Here is a 17,360-nt window from a genome sequence, read left to right on the forward strand (position 1 = left end):
GGCGACTCCAACGAACAAATCAAATCAAACGCAATAACAACGAGAAGATCGCCAGCTGATGCCGCGCTGATTTTTTGACGTGCGACAGAATGGCGACTCCGCTGGGGATCTTCTCGTTGTTATTGCGTTTGATTTGATTTTTTCTTCTCTTTCAAAACCAAACTGGAGCAGCCACTCCGTTCCCCCCAAGCCACAAATCTTCCCTCTCTCACCTGAAAAAAACAGTCAAACCCCGAACCAGTCGCTACCCACAGACCATACCCACATTCCCCCTGCCAAACGCCATTTCCTTTCCTTCTCTCCCTGCACAAAGAAACAAAAGCTCATCAAACCAGTCAGCGCCGCCCCTTGGGTTTGATTTTCTTCTCCAGCTGACCGACCGGCAGCCATCACAGGCCGCTACCACCGACAAGGGTGAAGACAGCAGTAGCAGCGCCGTCCACCACAGCAGCGCCGTCCACACCGGAGCTCTAGCGGCCGACAGATCTTCCCTCAACAGTAACGACCCAGATCAGCCGCCTCCAGTGTTCCCTCTCTCCAGATCTCACCGACCGGCCAGCAGCAGCCCATCTCAACGCTGCCGCCGCCTCCGCAGAAGACCGCCACCACTAGAGCTGCCATCGGCAGAAGCAGAATGAACCGGGAGGAACAAAGGACGGAAGGTTTTTTTTGAGCAGATCTAAAAATAACAAACTAAAATCGACTGGTGTGCATTTCTATTCTTGTTCTGCAGGTCGCCGGAGGTTTAGGAGGACAGAGGGGGAAGAAAACATTCCAGAGCCCCCTGTTTTGTTGAGTTTCCAGCGGCAGCGCGTGAGCCCACGCGCCGCCAGTGGCGGTGGCGCGTGGAAGGACGCGCCGCCGCAGTTCATGCTGTCACAGAACTGGTCCCAGCACTGTTATGGATTTTTGAATGGCTGTATTGTAATTTTAAGATTGTTTGATGTAATATTTGTTTATTTTTGTGTTTTTTTTTTGTAATTTATATTTTGTAAACATGGAAGCAAAAAAAAAAGATAAGAAAAAAAAAAGAAAAAAGAAAAGAAAAGAAAAGATATAGTGAAAGTGTATGTGTGATTTTGTATTTGTTTTATGTATTATTTTTTTATAAATAAAATGGCAAAGATTAAAGAAGAATTTAATATTTTGATTGGATCACGGTCAAGATTTATTAACTTACATGTAAGTTGTATTTCTAATATCCGTTGAAAAGACAATTATTAAAACTTCTTTAACACATCAAAGTCACGAAGCAGCTTACCTCAGGTAGGGTGCGTTAGGGGTGCTAATACCTTCCCTAACCACAACCAGTCCCTTACCCGCGAATCTCTGACAAGACCAGTACATCCAGGTTTCCTAGTAACCCTTAATTAAATACTAGGTGGCGACTCCAACGAATCAAATTCAAGCAAACGCAATAACAACGAGAAGATCGCCAAGCCGACGCCGCGCGTATTTTTTTTGTCGTGCGACAGAATGGCGACTCCACTGGGGAAGGTACTGTTTCTGACAATATTGGACTAAGCTTTGTGTAATTGATGTGTTTAAGTTTTTGCATTTTTATCTTGTTTTATTTTTGTTTTATCCATGCATTTTTAGAATTGTTTCATGCATCACCTGTATTTATTTTTGAAAGCACACACAAGCTTCTAAGTTAGGTGGTGAATTAGCGATCTGCCCTATGACTATTGGTCAGGGTTCAGATGCGTGAAAAACCGAACTCATATCTGAGTGCCTGCTTGGTAATGGTGGGTAGACGTACCTTAACTATTCCTTGCAATGCCCCCATACTGTCTTTACGAAGAACGTCACTGGGCAGATATGAGACCCTTTTGAGACCAGGTAGAGAACCTACCCATGTTCACATAGTGAATAGAGCCTGTCATTAGGTTGTATGTGCTATTTTTATTTTGCATCAGGGCAAACCCTTCTTGAAGCATCTTGAACTCAAGACTTTTGGGTGACCCAATGGCCGTCACTCAGAAAATTTTCATTGTAGAGTTTGGGGCAAGAATCAAGATTCTTGTTTCATCATACAAGAGTTACGACCATATGTCACCCCTCGAAGGGCGGGTTCTTCATATAGATTACATGTTCATACATTTATCATGCATGTACCGGGAGGAAAAATAGGTTCCCCCATCCAAGCTGTGCTACACGCGATTGAAGATGGAAGCAAAGAAAGATGTCAAATAGAGGCTTATTATCAAAATGAAGTTGAGAGCATCAAAGAGGAAGTAGCTAGGCTCAGATCTGCCTGAACAAGTGTTAAGCGTCAAATTGAAATCTGCACAGTCTTCTGTAGGAACAATGCTTGTCCAGTCCAATTAAAGCTGCACCTCTCCTTTTCACTAATGAACAACACCAACAATGCCCTCAGTCATCAGCTAATGACAACCTCTGTTCTTGTTCAGTTGTACTATTAATTGTTCATCGCCTCCACATCTTCCAATGACACCAAATAACTGCTAGCCTTCTGTGCATGGTGCATTAGCCTTCTTTGACGTTACCCCAACTGTTAGCTCAATTCCAGTTCAGCGGCACAAGATGCAAAAAAAAAAAAAAAAAACCATGATTTGACCCTGAATTCTATGTTGCAGAGCTCTCTCTGTATAGATTTGTTTGTGGATCTGCCAGTGGGGAACGCAAGAGGGGGTGTAGTGGTTTCATATGCTTTAAAACTTTCTCTCACCAGTGGCACCAGCAAAACATTGTAGTAGGCAGAAGAGTGAGGCCTGGTCTGAAAATGTTAGCAGTCATCAAACTTCAATGTGGCAGAGCTCTCTCTACAAAAATCCGTTTATGGCTCTGCAAGTTGGGAATGCAAGAGGGGATTTATTAGTTGCATATGCTATAAAAATCTATCATCAGTTTCAGCACAAAGACACTGTGGTAGGTTGAAGAGCCAAATCTGGTCTGAAAAAACATGATTAGACACTGAACTTCTACATGGCAGAGCTCTCTCTGTAGAGATTTGTTTGGGGATATGCTAGTGGGAAATGCAAGAGGGGATGCAGTACTTTCATACGCTATAAAAATTTGTCTCATCAGTTTCAGCATTGAAACACTGGAGTAGGCCGAAGAGTCAGACCTAGTCTGAAAACATGAGCAGTCGTCGAACTTTGACATGGCAGAGCTCACTCCACAAAAACCCGTTTGGGGCTCTGCAAGTGGGGAATACAAGAGGGAATGTAGTAGTTTCAGAAGATATGAAAATTTATGCCACCAGTTTCAGTACGAAGACACTGTAGTGGGTTGAAAAGCCAGACCTAGTCTGAAAACAGGGGCAAACATCAAACTTCAACATAGCAGAGCTCTCTCGACAGGAATCTGTTTATGGATCTGCAAATGGAAAATTCAAGAATGAATACATTAGTTTTAGATCCTCTATGATTTTCCTCCTTATAGTGTCAGTATTAAAATGCAAAAGTAGAGAGAAGAGACATGCCTAGATTGAAAAACATGAAGAAGACTGAAACTTCAACAGAGCAGAGCTCCCTCTACAGGTGTCTGTTTGATGCACCGTCAGTGAGGGATCGAAGAGGAGACAAAGGAGTTTCAGATTCATCAGTTTCTTCTCCAATAAAAAACAATGCATCATTTCACACATTGACAGTGATAGCGCTGCATGATTCTATGCGCTGACAAGATTACCTAGCTGTTGGAAGGTTTCCAACAATCCACAAACAACCACAACAACATGGGGAGATTGACATGATGTTGTGAAGATTGTTGAAAGAATTGAACGAGCCATGAAGAAGTGAAAGATTGAAGGTTCTGCCATGAATTCCAGAACAATGAAGAGAGATGAATAAGAAGATAACTCTGAAGGCGGACAACCTTATTCATGTGGTTTAGCCAGGTCTCACTGTAGCATCCACTGCTCAAGTACTTTTGTCAGGATTGATTTCCCTTTGCCATTTGAGTTGGACTACCAGCATTTGCTAGATTCCAGACTTTTGCCTGACTCTGACAGATCCCATGCAACCACCGTTTTCTAGGTGGTATAATCCAAACAAGAGATGTGATGTCATGGTGGGGTCCTCAGCCATTTCAATGGAACAATTGCAAGAATCGAGTTCGGAAGTTGGTGAGCAAAAGACGAGAGGAATCTGTGAAGGAGCTTGTCATCGATCATTTTGTCGCCAGAACATTCTCAGAATGACAAGAGATTGAAATTGCTCGGCGAAACACAGATATTGCCAGAATAGTTGATCCAAGAAGGGCGTTGAACTGTCAATCATGTTGTTATGGAATTTTTGCCATTCTGCATTTTGTTTCGGGATCACATCTCACCCTTCAACGAAACATGTCTTTTCGTTGTCTCTTTGTTGTTATGAAATCATGAGATGCTTCTTTCAAAGGGTATTCTGACAAAATATGTTTGATCAAAACTCCAACATGCAAAGTTTAATCATGAACATTAAAAGTGTTTTGATTGCAGAAATGGCTTGATACTTGAAAATGACATGAGGTGACCAAACAATTTTGAACTCATACCTCCTGAAACTGAACCACACATCATATAGCTAGTTTTAGCAGTATGCATAATGACATGTAGTGGATTCAATAGTTATGGACTCGTGAATCATGATTCTTACAAGTCCAAATCATTACACTGGACGAGGTCAAAATTTATCGGTTCTAACCAACCTTGCTTGAAATGAGAAAAGGCCATCTTTGTTATCCCTTCACTTTCTAAAAGATTATATCCCTTGCAATCCCATTTTGAGCCTGGTAAAATATTTTCTTTCAAAAAGAAACCTTGACTAGGATCACACCCCACGTTGGGGGCAATGAGAGATATGTTATTAGGAAGGATGAAGACACTGATAGAATCAATGATAAAAGAAAGGCTTAGAATAAAAGCCCAATGGTTGAGAAAGGGAGAACAAGAAAAACCATAGATTGAGGGCCATCCAAGAAAACTTTGAGGAAGGTTATGTAAAAGCAAAAAAAAAAAAGAAGTGGAAATGAAGGAGAATGCCTATCAATTCTAATAGGGGCAAAAGAGATTTCAATTGAAGAAAGACACAACAAATGCCAAAAGTCAACACAAAAAATCAGTTTCATGTCTTTTGGTGTGTCTAGGATAAAGCCTTTAGTGTCTTCCAAAGGATTAGATTGATTATTCATCAAAGAAAAGTTGGATTAGCACTATGACTTATGTTAAGAGAAGTCTGATCTTTGATATTAACAAGGTTATATGTCACTTTCTCTACAAAGACAACAATAGAAAAAGAGTTGATGAATAGTTTGATGTTGATCCTGGGTCTTTGAAACCCTCAAACACCTTTTGAGCCTGAATTTTCCTTTCTTTCATAAGCCATGAACCATAGCCTGCATTACGTGCTTTTAAAAGCCCTTTTTGATCAAGTAAGCAATCCGAACCGATAAATGGCGCTCTCAAAACTTGAAGAGCCTTTCCATAAGAGTCGTGGCTTCATGAATTAAGCTATTGGTTATTATGCATGCTGATAAAATTGGTGTTAAAAACAAAAAAAAATCTTTCTTGATGAATCCTCAAGTTTTGACTTGAGTCTTTTGTTTTTTGAAATTCACAAAAGGTCACCTCATCATTGACCATCAAAAGATATACCTGAAATCAGAGTCTAAAATGGATACAAAGAACCATGAAAAGAAAAACCATTTTAGTCTTACAACGGGTCAATTTCTGTTTTCAAAATACATGACAATCAAAGGACTGTATATTTCGAATAACGTGTGTTGGATCTTTGACCGAAGAAACTTGATTTTCAAAAAAAACTAACATCTCACTCATTTCATTTCAACAATTAGACTTGAATTGACATGATATTTGAAATGTGAGAGTTGATTCCAGAACAAGAAAGATTGTTAAACAACAAGAACATTGACCGAATTTGCAAAATCCTTGACAAGAATGACATCAACATTTCTCGATACTCCTTGAAAAGTTGACCGCCTGGGGGCAATACAGTGGATCCGGAAAGGGAAACAAGCAGTATTCAGATCAGCTAGGGGGCAATGAAAGATGATTAAATGATGAATCAGTGTACCAAAGACAATGGTGTTCAAAGAAAGATAGTCAATGAACGAGCATATTCAGATCATATTGGGGGCAATGTTGTTTAAAGATAGTCCATGATCTAGTGAACCCCGTCAACAATCAGGAAAGCAAAGATACACTTGAAGGACATCTTTATATCGTCATGTTTTGAAACATGGCTATCGATGTGGGCATGCAGTTGTATTTGAATGAATATTGAAAAGATGTGCACTCCACCAAGACTGCGGTGGAACAATGCTGCACTTAAAGGACAATCTCATATTGTCATCTTTTGAAACATGGTTATCGACAGATGGTATTGCATAGTTGCATTGGAATGAATGTCAGAAAGATGCACACCACCAAGACTGACTGTGGGACCATCTATTCTGAAGCTCAAATGCGCACTTCGCCGTATGAATATAGGTGATAACGTGAACATCATTGATGATGTCGAGACATTTCTTTCTACTATCTGATTTGACAAGCTGAAAGGAATCCATGAGAAAGAACATTGAGCATACAACGATGAGTCTTTCACTGCAAGCTATGAGATGCATGTCTGGATGATCGGATGATTTCCATGAAGACTGATGATAACATACTTGAAGAGTATTGTTTCAACTGGGGGCAAGTTCATGACTGATTAACAATCATGATGGGTGTTGGCATGATGCATACAACCAATCAAAAGATAATTTTCAGAAAGATCCAGGAGAGAAAATCCTTCATAATGAATCAAGCAACACCGCACTTGGGGGCAGAGTCAAGCTTGATAAACAACAAGAGCAGTAATCGTTGTGGACAACCCAGGAGGGGCACTGCACTTACCGCTAAGTGGATGGCTAGCGCATGAATGAGCCAAGGCATCAAGAGAACAAAGAAAGCTTTGGAATGCAAACAAAGGCACCCTGTGATGATGGAACATCGAAGAGGGGGGACCTATATTTCAAATCAGGTAAGGATGCATGCATGTCATCTAACGTTAAAACATTACACATATTTTTTATTTTGTTTTGTTGCAAGAAAAATCCTCAATGTAGTTCAGCAAGATTGGGGACCAAAAAAAAAAGAAAGAAAAAGAAAAAAAAAAGAAGAATCATTGAGCTGGTAATAACAGAGAATCATGGTTGTGACCTTGGAACGGGAAAAAGATGAGATAAGCCTTATTGTTAGGAAAATCAACCTTGCAATCAGGAAGCATCGAGTTTTCAAACCCTGCGATCAAGAATTATCAAGAAGCACCAAGTTTTTCGGCCCTTCGTCAATCATCCCTTCAGGACTTCGCCAGGTAAGTCCCTTTTTTCACACTTGTCACATCACATCTTTCATCTGGGTAGGTCACCCATCACAATGAGACCACCATCTTCCATTTGGGTAGGTCACCCATTATAACACGACCACTTCATATTTTTTCTATCTTCCATCTGGGTAGGTCACCCATTATAATGAGACCGCACATCGCATTCTTTTCACCTGGGTAGGTCACCATAACAATGAGACCACTTCATATTTTTTCTATCTTCCACCTGGGTAGGTCACCCATAACAATGAGACCACTTCATATATTTTTTTTCTATCCTCCACCTGGGTAGGTCACCCATAATAATGAGACCACTTCATATTTTTTCTATCTTCCATCTGGGTAGGTCACCCATTACAATGAGACCACTTCATATTTTTTCTATCTTCCATCTGGGTAGGTCACCCATTATAATGAGACCACACTTCACATTCTTACCATTTGGGTAGGACACCCATCATAATGAGACCGCTTTCCATATTCTTTCCACCTGGGTAGGTCACCCATTACAATGAGACCACTTTTTACACATTTTTTTTAGTTCCACTTTAATGAGGTCGCCAGATGGGATCTCATGTAGCTTTGGTTAAAGGGAATCGCCAGATGAGATTTCAGGTTGGCTGAGCTACCACACATTTTTTAGTTCCAGTTGAATGAGGTTGCCAGATGGAATCTCATGTAGCTTTGGTTAAAGGGAATCGCCAGATGGGATTTCAGGTTGACCGAGCTACCACACATTTTTCTAAGTTCCAGTTGAATGAGGTCGCCAGATGGGATCTCATGTAGCTTTGGTTAAAGGGAATCGCCAGATGGGATTTCAGGTTGACCGAGCTACCACACATTTTTTTAGTTCCACTTTAATGAGGTCGCCAGATGGGATCTCGTGTTTTGCTATTTGGAGGTTGCCAGATGGGACCTCGTATTTCGTTTGAATAAAAGGAATCGCCAGATGGGATTCCAAGTTAAAGGAGATCGCCAGAAGGGATCTCGTGTTTCGCTGTTTGGAGGTCGCCAGATGGGACCTCGTTTTTTCATGTTGGTTATAAAAGGAATTGCCAGATGGGATTCCAAGTTGATTAAAAGAGATCGCCAGAAGGGATCTCGTGTTTCGCTATTCGGAGGTCGCCAGATGGGACCCCGTATTACATGTTGAATAAAAGGAATCGCCAGATGGGATTCCAAGTTGATTAAAAGAGATCGCCAGAAGGGATCTCGTGTTTCGCTATTCGGAGGTCGCCAGATGGGACCCCGTATTACATGTTGAAAAAAGGAATCGCCAGATGGGATTCCAAGTTGATTGAAAGAGATCGCCAGAAGGGATCTCATGTTTTGCTATTCGGAGGTCACCAGATGGGACCCTGTATTACATGTTGAATAAAAGGAATCGCCAGATGGGATTCCAAGTTGATTGAAGGAGATCGCCAGAAGGGATCTCATGTTTCGCTATTCGGAGGTCGCCAGATGGGACCCTGTATTACATGTTGAATAAAAGGAATCGCCAGGTGGGATTCCAAGTTGATTGAAGGAGATCGCCAGAAGGGATCTTGTGTCTCGCTATTTGGAGGTCGCCAGATGGGACCTCGTAAAAAGAAGAAAAGGAAAGGAGAAGGAAAAGAGAAAGAAATAGAAAATGAAAAAAAGAGAGTAAGGTCTTTAGATGAGTGGATATTGAGCAAGTTAAGGTTTTTCTTTACAAAGCTTACTATGCGAAACATTGAGGAGTTTTGCTTCGTAAGCATTGTAAAGAGGGGGCATCTGTTGCTACCCAATTTTTGACCCATGTTTTAATAAATTTTTAGAAAAAATCCAAAAATAGCGAAAAGCATTGAAAACCCAAATAAATACATTTTTAATACATTTGCATCGTTTTTAGCATTTTCAGCGTCATCTAAAAAGAATTTAAATTTTCAAAGGTCTTTCGAATGCGTTCAACTTTTAACGTGTTAATTTTAAAATCATTGGTTTTCGTCATTTGAGTCGACGTTGATATTGCTCATTTTCAAAAATACAAAAAAATTAAGAAAAATTAAATTTACAAAAAAGAAAGAAAGTTGAGGGACCAATTTTGAGATCCATGTAACATTTTACCTATAAATACTGGTCCACAACTCAAACATAAGAGGAGGGGCAATTTTGAAACATCAGAAAAATACAAAAAACCTAACCCTAAACCATCACTTTCAAAGGCAGCAGCCGCCCCCTCCCGCTGGCCATTTTTTTTCTTCACAGCCGCCTCTAACCCTTCTCCCTCGACAGGACAGCCGCTCACTGTCATCTTCCCCTCTCAGCTGCTCCCTTCTCCAGCCCTCATCTCCCCCACCCTCCAGATTTTTTTTTTTCTCTTCTTCCTTCCCCCCGGGCGATCCCCCTGCCAGCTTCCTCTCCTCTCTCCCAGCCGCTGGCCAAGACAGAACCATTCTCTTCGTCATCTCCTCCGGTCGGCAGCAGACCCAGCTCACTGCCTCCAGCAGCGCCGTTCCTCACCGGAGATCCACAGGCCTCACAGACAACAGCAGTGAGTCCAACCGCCGCTACCACCGACAGGGGGAAGACCAGCCAGCATCACGTCCACAGACCCCGATCTGTCCGTTCCTCCGCCTCAACATCGACAGCAAGCCCATCTCCACCGCAGCTCCAGCAGCCGCAGGTGACAGCAGCAAAGACAACTGAAGCCGACGATCAGACCACCTCATTCTCCTCCATCTTTGCCGGCCAGAGCGACAGAAGCACAATCGCCGACAGCCCCTTGGTCACACAGCCCATCGCCTGAAAATAGAGAAGAAGAGGAAACGAAAAGCAAACACTGAGCTGCAGAGAAAAAAAAAACGAACCAGAGAAGCAGATCTGCAAAACAAAAAATATAAAATTGACTGCCTGTGTTCTTTTCTTGGTTTGCAGGTGACGGTGGTTGTCACCACCAGCAGAGAAGGGAAGAAGGGATGAAGCCGCTCCAGATCCCCCTGCTGCCTGGAGTTTCCTGCGGCGGCGCGTGAACCCACGCGCCGCCAGTGATGGTGGCGAGTGGGAAGACGCGCCGCCAGTGTTCACCTGTTCAGAAACCTGCCTCAGCACTGCATGCAGTTTCAAAAAGCTTCTCCAGCACTGTTATGGATTTTTGGGGGGTTTATTTTGTAATTTTTGAGTTGTTTAATATTTTTGAAATTGTTTAATGTATTGTTTTGATTTATTTTGAATTTTGGTGAATTGTAAGATGTTAATAGTGTGGATGTGAAAAAAGAAAAGAACAGAAAAATATAGTGAAAGTGTATGTGTGTGTTTGTATTCGTTTTATGTATTATTTTTTTTATATAAATAAAATTGCAAAGATTAAAGAAGAATTTAATATTTTGGTTGGATCACGGTCAGGATTTATTAACTTACATGTAAGTTGTATTTCTAATATCCGATGAAAAGACAATTATTAAAACTTTTTTAACACATCAAAATCATGAAGCAGCTTATCTCAGGTAGGGTGCGTTAGGGGTGCTAATACCTTTCCTAATCACAACCAGTCCCTTACCCATGAATCTCTGATAAGACCAGTATATCTGGTTTTCTAGTAGCCTTGAATAAATTACTAGGTGGCGACTCCAACGAACAAATCAAATCAAACGCAATAACAACGAGAAGATCGCCAGCTGATGCCGCGCTGATTTTTTGACGTGCGACAATTATTATCGTGGGTGTCCGGGCCAGCTTGCGCGCACCTCGACTAATCCCACGGGCCCTGAATTTAACGACCATGTAAGCCTCCAGTGGCCATCATATGAGCAGCCATAGGGTTTGAACCTGAGACCTAAGAGGGAGCAAACCCCTTAGTCCCAAGCTCTTACCACTACGCCACCACCTAGATGGTTAGTAGTTGCTAAGTTGATTTCGCGCGTTATGTGGAAATTCTATAACACGACCTCTGGGATTTTGCAAAATTTTAACTTTGATTTGTTAGGTTTTTTTTTTTTGTACGGGTTAATTTGATTGCTGCAAATTGAATATATTTAAATTTCATCTCATACATATATAATTTGCAAATAAAATCAGAAGTAAATCATTTAAGCTCATACAAATAAAATAAAATAAAATAAAATAAAATCTCCATAGTGCTAAACATGTTTGGATGTTTGGTAATATAACGGTGGTTATATTTTAAAGTGTTTTTTGCTTGAAAAAATATTAAAATAATATTTTTTTAAAAAAAAATTATTCTTGCAATTTAAAAACATTTTAAAAAATTAATTTCAAGCAAACAAAAAATAAAACAAACTTTAACAAAACAACAGGTTGAAATTCACTCCAAAACATTGAAAATACAGTACAAGTTTGTATTAATTTCAACCCTACACACCCTTGGAATCCAATTGTGTACGACTTCAAGTATTCCAGCACTCCTCTTTTCATAGCAAAGCTTTAAGAGGTATGAAAAGGGGAAACATGACTAAAGAGTAGTCTTCTTAGGATCTCGGTGGAATAAAAAAAGAGGAAAAGTTTCTTCCTTTATCTCGTTGATAGCTTGCATTCCTACGCTACGTTGTGAGTATTTTCAACGTAAAAAAATAAAAAATTATTTAGAGAAGAATTTTTTAGCATTGTTATTAAATTTTAAAATGGATTCATTTAACAAAAACTTTCTATTTAAATAAATTCTCATTGCAAAATAAAAATTTAATATGTGAGTTTGATAAAATAAATTAAAAATTATATATTTCAATAAATAATAATAAATTTGTTGATTTAAATCAAAATTTAAGTTGAAAAAACGAGATTAAGATACATATTAAAATATCTAATATCATACTCTATGCATCTTTAAAATATATATATATATATATATATATATATATATATATATATATCTAATTATAGAACATTGATTTTTTTGTTAAAAATATAAATCTATTAAATAATCATAATACATAGATTTCTTAAGTCTGAAATCAATTTTTTTATTAGTGTGTCTCTTGTTTATCTTAACGAACATAATGTTTTTAACTAAAATCATTGTTTCTATTAAAAAAAATATCTATTGATTGTTAAAACAAGTTAAAATAATATCAAAATAATATGTTTATATTTTATGTTTGATTGAAAGCTAAAAAATTTTATAAATATGATAAAATCATGTTCAAATTTTCATGAGCAATTTATTATTAGTATTATTATTTTCATACAAGATATATAATAATTCAAAAGGTATTTATTAAAATTACATAACAATATTGATTTGTTAAAAATTCAAGCCATTTTAAATAAGCACAAAACATATATATCTCAACTCTCAAATCAATTTTCTTACTAGAGTATTTTTTTTATGTTGGCGAACACAAAGTTTTTAATTAGAATCATTGTTCGTGTTAAAAAAAATTGTGAATTTTAAAGCAAGTTAAAAAAATATCAAAATATCATGTTCATATTATATGTGTGATTGAATTTTAAAAATAAATCATAAATGTGAGATAATTATGACCAAAATTTATTTAAAATTAAATCGAGTTTTCATGAATAATTTATTATTAATATTATTATTTTTGTATTAGAGACATAATAATTAAAAAAATTATTAAATTCATAATATTATTTATTACATATTTCAAAACCAAAGAGTAAATGAATTAATATAATTTTTTTTACGGGAAAAAAAAAGTCCGGCCAAGCGCATGAAACACACAATATATATATATATATATATATTGGTCTATGAAATTATTCGACCTGTATTTTAAACAAAAGGTTACGAGAACAGGGTGGGCTTTCTCACATCTAATGCTACCGATTATAAAGATGTAAGTTAGTATTCCACATCTGTTATTTTGCGTCAACTTGGGCCCTCCCTCAAAAGGACACCTTGGACATGTAAATATGATAAGTTTAAATCACCAAGAACACAGAATCCATAAATCTAAATTCATATTCATAAAAATAAATAAATAAATAAATAAAATCGCAATTCATAGCATGGTTAATGGTAAGCCCCCTGTCCCTTGAAACCCCGAATACGACATTTGAATTAATCCATTCAAAATAATGTCTTCATAAAGAGAACATTAGGTGTGGGATACTGCGGTTTAATGCCCCAAGGTGGAGTGTTAAAAGTGTCATTTCCTTCGAAATTTCCAGGTGGGGATCATTCTCATGTCTTCTTACAAAATGGTAGCGGCCATGTCTTCTGGAAAATGGTGTTGAAGTCTTGTAGAGTTTTGCTCATCCTTTACCACTCTAAATGTGTCGACTCTCAAAGAGATCAGAAAAGAAAAGAGTCCAGTGAGTTTGGATGGTGTTGCTATAAGGCTAGCCAGAAAGAAGGGTAGAGTCCTCCAATAATCCGACCACCGTGGTTGGAATGGCTCACCTAGGCAGCAGCCCCATCAACACATTCATATAATGACTTACACGGTGCCGCATGGTATTTCCATCCAGATGAAGAATGCTCCTTGATCATCCTAGGGACCAAAGAAGAAGGTGGCCTCCGACACACCCACCTCGGCGAGGTTGGGCTTTACCAAAGAACTGGAGTGTGAAAGTACTATTTTTACAACAATCCCACCGTATGGGATAAGAATTGGGAGCGAAACTCCTTGTTGTTAGGTTACTTGACCCAATTCCCAGATGATATGGATTCTTAGGTCGAGGTCTCCCTCTCTGTTCAGACGCCTAAGACAATACAGTTGAGCGTAAGCTTCTTCCCTGTGCATTAAAAGAGTTGTCTGAATTATCAAGAATTCAATAAGATATGTAATTCGTTATAATTCAAGTTTATTTAATTATATCATTACATAAAAATTTTAATTTGATAACTTAATGTAAATTAAACACAACATATAATTAATTAAAATAATTAATTCATTATTAATTTAAAATACTAATTTCAATGCAAAAACAGGTGACCCAAAAAGTTGTGTTTAGTGCTATGCCTCTCCATGAACAATAACTGGGTTAGCAAATTTTCGGCCTTAGATTAAGCTAGTAGATTCTAGCTAGCTTAGGCTTAAAGGGCACACAGAATCTTATTACTATCCAAAACGACAAAAGGCTTGCCACAAGATAGTACAGCAAAGTAGTAAATGCAGCAGCAGTTTGGTTGGGCCCAAGCCTGGCACAAGCAGACAAATTTAATCTCCAATGTTATTTCACAGCACAGATAAATTGGGGTTGCATCAACATCATCACCAACCTTCCCTAATTCCAAGATTATGATGAGACCATAAAAAGAGAGAGGGCAAAGGGGATTTGTTTAATTTGGCTATAGCGGGGAGAAATATGGCATCTTCACTCTCTCGATGTCTCTGCTCTCTCTTACTTCAACAAAAGAAAATCTTTTCACTGTTCAAGTTTCCACTTTCCCCACTTCTCTGACCACGAAAGACACCTCTTATATCCTGACTTGAGGATTGAGGGCCCTTCAAATAAATCCAAGATTTTCTTGGATCATTACACACATGTTACTCATTTTCTGTTTCTACATAATCGACTCGTCGGAAAAATCGCCATAATCCGAGAGATATTTGCCATGGGACAAGGCAAGAACGCAACGCAGCTGCTAGTTCTGTTACTGATTTCAAAAGTTCAATAGATACATAAGCATTACCAAGTGCCCGCTTGTTTTTAGATGCAACTTGCAGTTAGCACCTCAAAAAAACATCTTTTTGATGTTTTTAACAAGGTCGAAACTATTACCGAACCAAGCCTAATCACACTTTCACATCCAGAGTAGTAATAGCTAGCAAAGTACTCATAAACTACTGATTCAGTAGCTAGACATCAAGCTGAATCACTAACCAAAATCTCCTCCAAAAGAAGGCATATTTACAGACGAGCAAGTTCATAAAATTAAAAAAATAAAACAGAGTGGACTGATTAACTGGTTTCCAAGCCATGCTGCTCATTTCAGAAATCATCATTTTCTTTACAGAATCCTCAGAAGATCATCATCAATCTCTGATCAATCAATCTCATTTTCCTGCCTTCTTTGGGTCCACAGAAGAACCTTTCCCTTCATGATCTGATGACTTGACATTATTTCTATTGATTTCTCATGTGAAGGATCACTCACTGACCTTGAGAGCACAGAAGAATCAGAATCTGCAAAACCCAACAAAACAAGAACAGAAACAGAAACAGAAACATAATTGGTTAACTACTGGACCATAGTATTTGGTTAAAGTAATTAAGAGTAATTATTTAAATGACTGTTTTACCTCGAGAAGCATTGAATGATCTCTTGCAATGAAGAATAGCACTCTGGATCCCATCATGTTGCTGCAACAGCGAATCATCTCTCCTATTTGACAAAACAGGACCTGGAGGAGCCGCTGCCACCGCCGCCGACGAAGCTGATCTTCTTTTCCCTAAATGCTTACACACAACCCTCAACCCAGAAGGCAAATTCCCCTGTTTTCGACCCTTATGATCGGTCACTGCCACTGCCGGATCTTCCAGACTTTCCTTCTCCTTCTCAACTTTATCAGCCGTTGTTGTTTTCTGGGTCACCGTGGATAGCGGCGGAGCAGTCGGTGTTTTTTGCCCAGAGCCTAAACTTAATTGACCAGAGAATCTCAGCTTCTCTCCATACCGTTTAGAAACACGGATATAAAGAGGCTTAACTTTCTGTAAGTACTTCTGCATTACATCTTTTGAAAATTTCAGCTTCTCATCTGAAGAAGCAACACCAGCAGCTGAAGCAGTTGATTCTTCTGTAGAATTCTGCTTCTGCGATGACTTGATACTTTTGCTATTCTCTCTAGTAAACAAAGACATTACAGGAACTTCCTCAACCTTAAATTTCACAGTAAAAAGCTTACTCTGCTTGCCATTTTCCTCATCTTTCTCCCCTTGCAGTTCGGGAGTAGAAGAAGCTAATGCCGGCACCACATTAGCTTCTGCCTTTTCATTTGTTGTTGTAGTGTTTGGTTTCTTCTTTAATCCCAACATGAATACGCGAAATTTTACAGCAGATTTTAGAAAAGACACCGAAAACTGAGAGGATTTTGAGTTTGGCTCAAGTGAAGATGGCTCAATGGGCACAAGCCTTCCTTTGAAAAACAAGTCATCAGAAGGAGAAAGAGCAAGATTTAGATCACTCCTGTCATTGCTAGAAGCCGAAGAGAGAGTGAAATTAATCTCCCTCTCTTCGTCAATGTCATCATCCTCAACCTCATCCTCGTCAGAAGTGTCAGCAGCATCGTTTTCCTCTTCAGAATCAGCCCCATTGTTTCCTTTGTTCTCTTCTTTGCCGTCTCCTCCCTCCTCTTCTTCATCAGGAACTGCAAACTCCAAGTCAAAAAAAGGCCCATCATCGTCATCATTCTCATCATCAGTTTCCGCTCTGCTTGGAGACACAGCAGTGACAATTTTAGTGGCGCGTACGTTACAATAACCATCTCCACCGCACCCACCACCACCACCACCACCGATAGCAGCACTACCACCGCCACCACCTCTCCAGTACCTGAGCAAGCTAAAAGCTTCCATTGTTGGGAGAGCCAGAATAATTATAGGGAAATAATTGAGGGAGTCGGTGGTTGTTTAATAAGAAGAGGGAGAAAGGGGAGACGAGGGTAAAAGGAAGGAATCTTTTTGAGTGAGATAGTGAATGAGGGGGTTAGCTTAGGTGAATGGGAGCTGCAATAGTACCTGAAAATGGGTGGCAGGGTGGCAGAGAGGAGTTAGCTTTTTTACCACGACAGAAAGAGAGAGGGAAAGGGAGGTTGGCTTTTATTGTGTCCTGACTTTTGAGGGTGTTGCAGGTTAGTCATGTGAAACCAGTCTGAGAGTCAGAAATTCTAGAGGGTAGGATATAGGATTCTTCAGAGATGTGGGGTTCTTTTGGATTGAAAAAATAATTAGAAAATATCACAGTTTATATACTATTGTTATTCTCTCAGTAGCGTTGTATTGTCAAAAACACAGTCTCTTGCAGGATAATTCTACAATTTTATAAAAACTCAACTGTCAAAGTATAAGATTCAATAGAAAAACTGACGTGGCAAGAGAGAAAATAAAGAGAAAAAAACAAAGAAGGAGTCTTCAGTAATACAT

The 17,360-nt window shown here is 39.0% G+C and overlaps 1 protein-coding gene across 1 annotated transcript; it reads right to left on the bottom strand.

Annotated features, from left to right (window-relative positions):
- Positions 1-14,894: 14,894 nt before the first annotated feature.
- On the bottom strand, positions 14,895-17,135 carry LOC133701911 (probable membrane-associated kinase regulator 2). The gene is made up of 2 exons (XM_062126107.1): positions 15,521-17,135; positions 14,895-15,404 (listed from the first exon to the last, which is right to left on the bottom strand). The coding sequence occupies exons 1-2, from the start codon at positions 16,791-16,793 to the stop codon at positions 15,265-15,267; spliced, it is 1,413 nt and encodes a 470-aa protein (XP_061982091.1). The 5' UTR covers positions 16,794-17,135; the 3' UTR covers positions 14,895-15,264.
- Between the last annotated feature and the right edge of the window lie 225 nt (positions 17,136-17,360).

The sequence above is a fragment of the Populus nigra genome, chromosome 1, assembly GCF_951802175.1.
Source record: "Populus nigra chromosome 1, ddPopNigr1.1, whole genome shotgun sequence".
NCBI lineage: Eukaryota > Viridiplantae > Streptophyta > Magnoliopsida > Malpighiales > Salicaceae > Populus > Populus nigra.

What these genes read in the sequence shown, in the direction of transcription:
- LOC133701911 (XM_062126107.1), bottom strand. Translation starts at nt 16,793, where the DNA reads ATGGAAGCTTTTAGCTTGCTCAGGTACTGGAGAGGTGGTGGCGGTGGT. An exon ending in ATCATTCAATGCTTCTCGAG is followed by an intron (nt 15,405 to 15,520) that starts GTAAAACAGTCA and finishes TGGGTTTTGCAG; the next exon opens with ATTCTGATTCTTCTGTGCTC.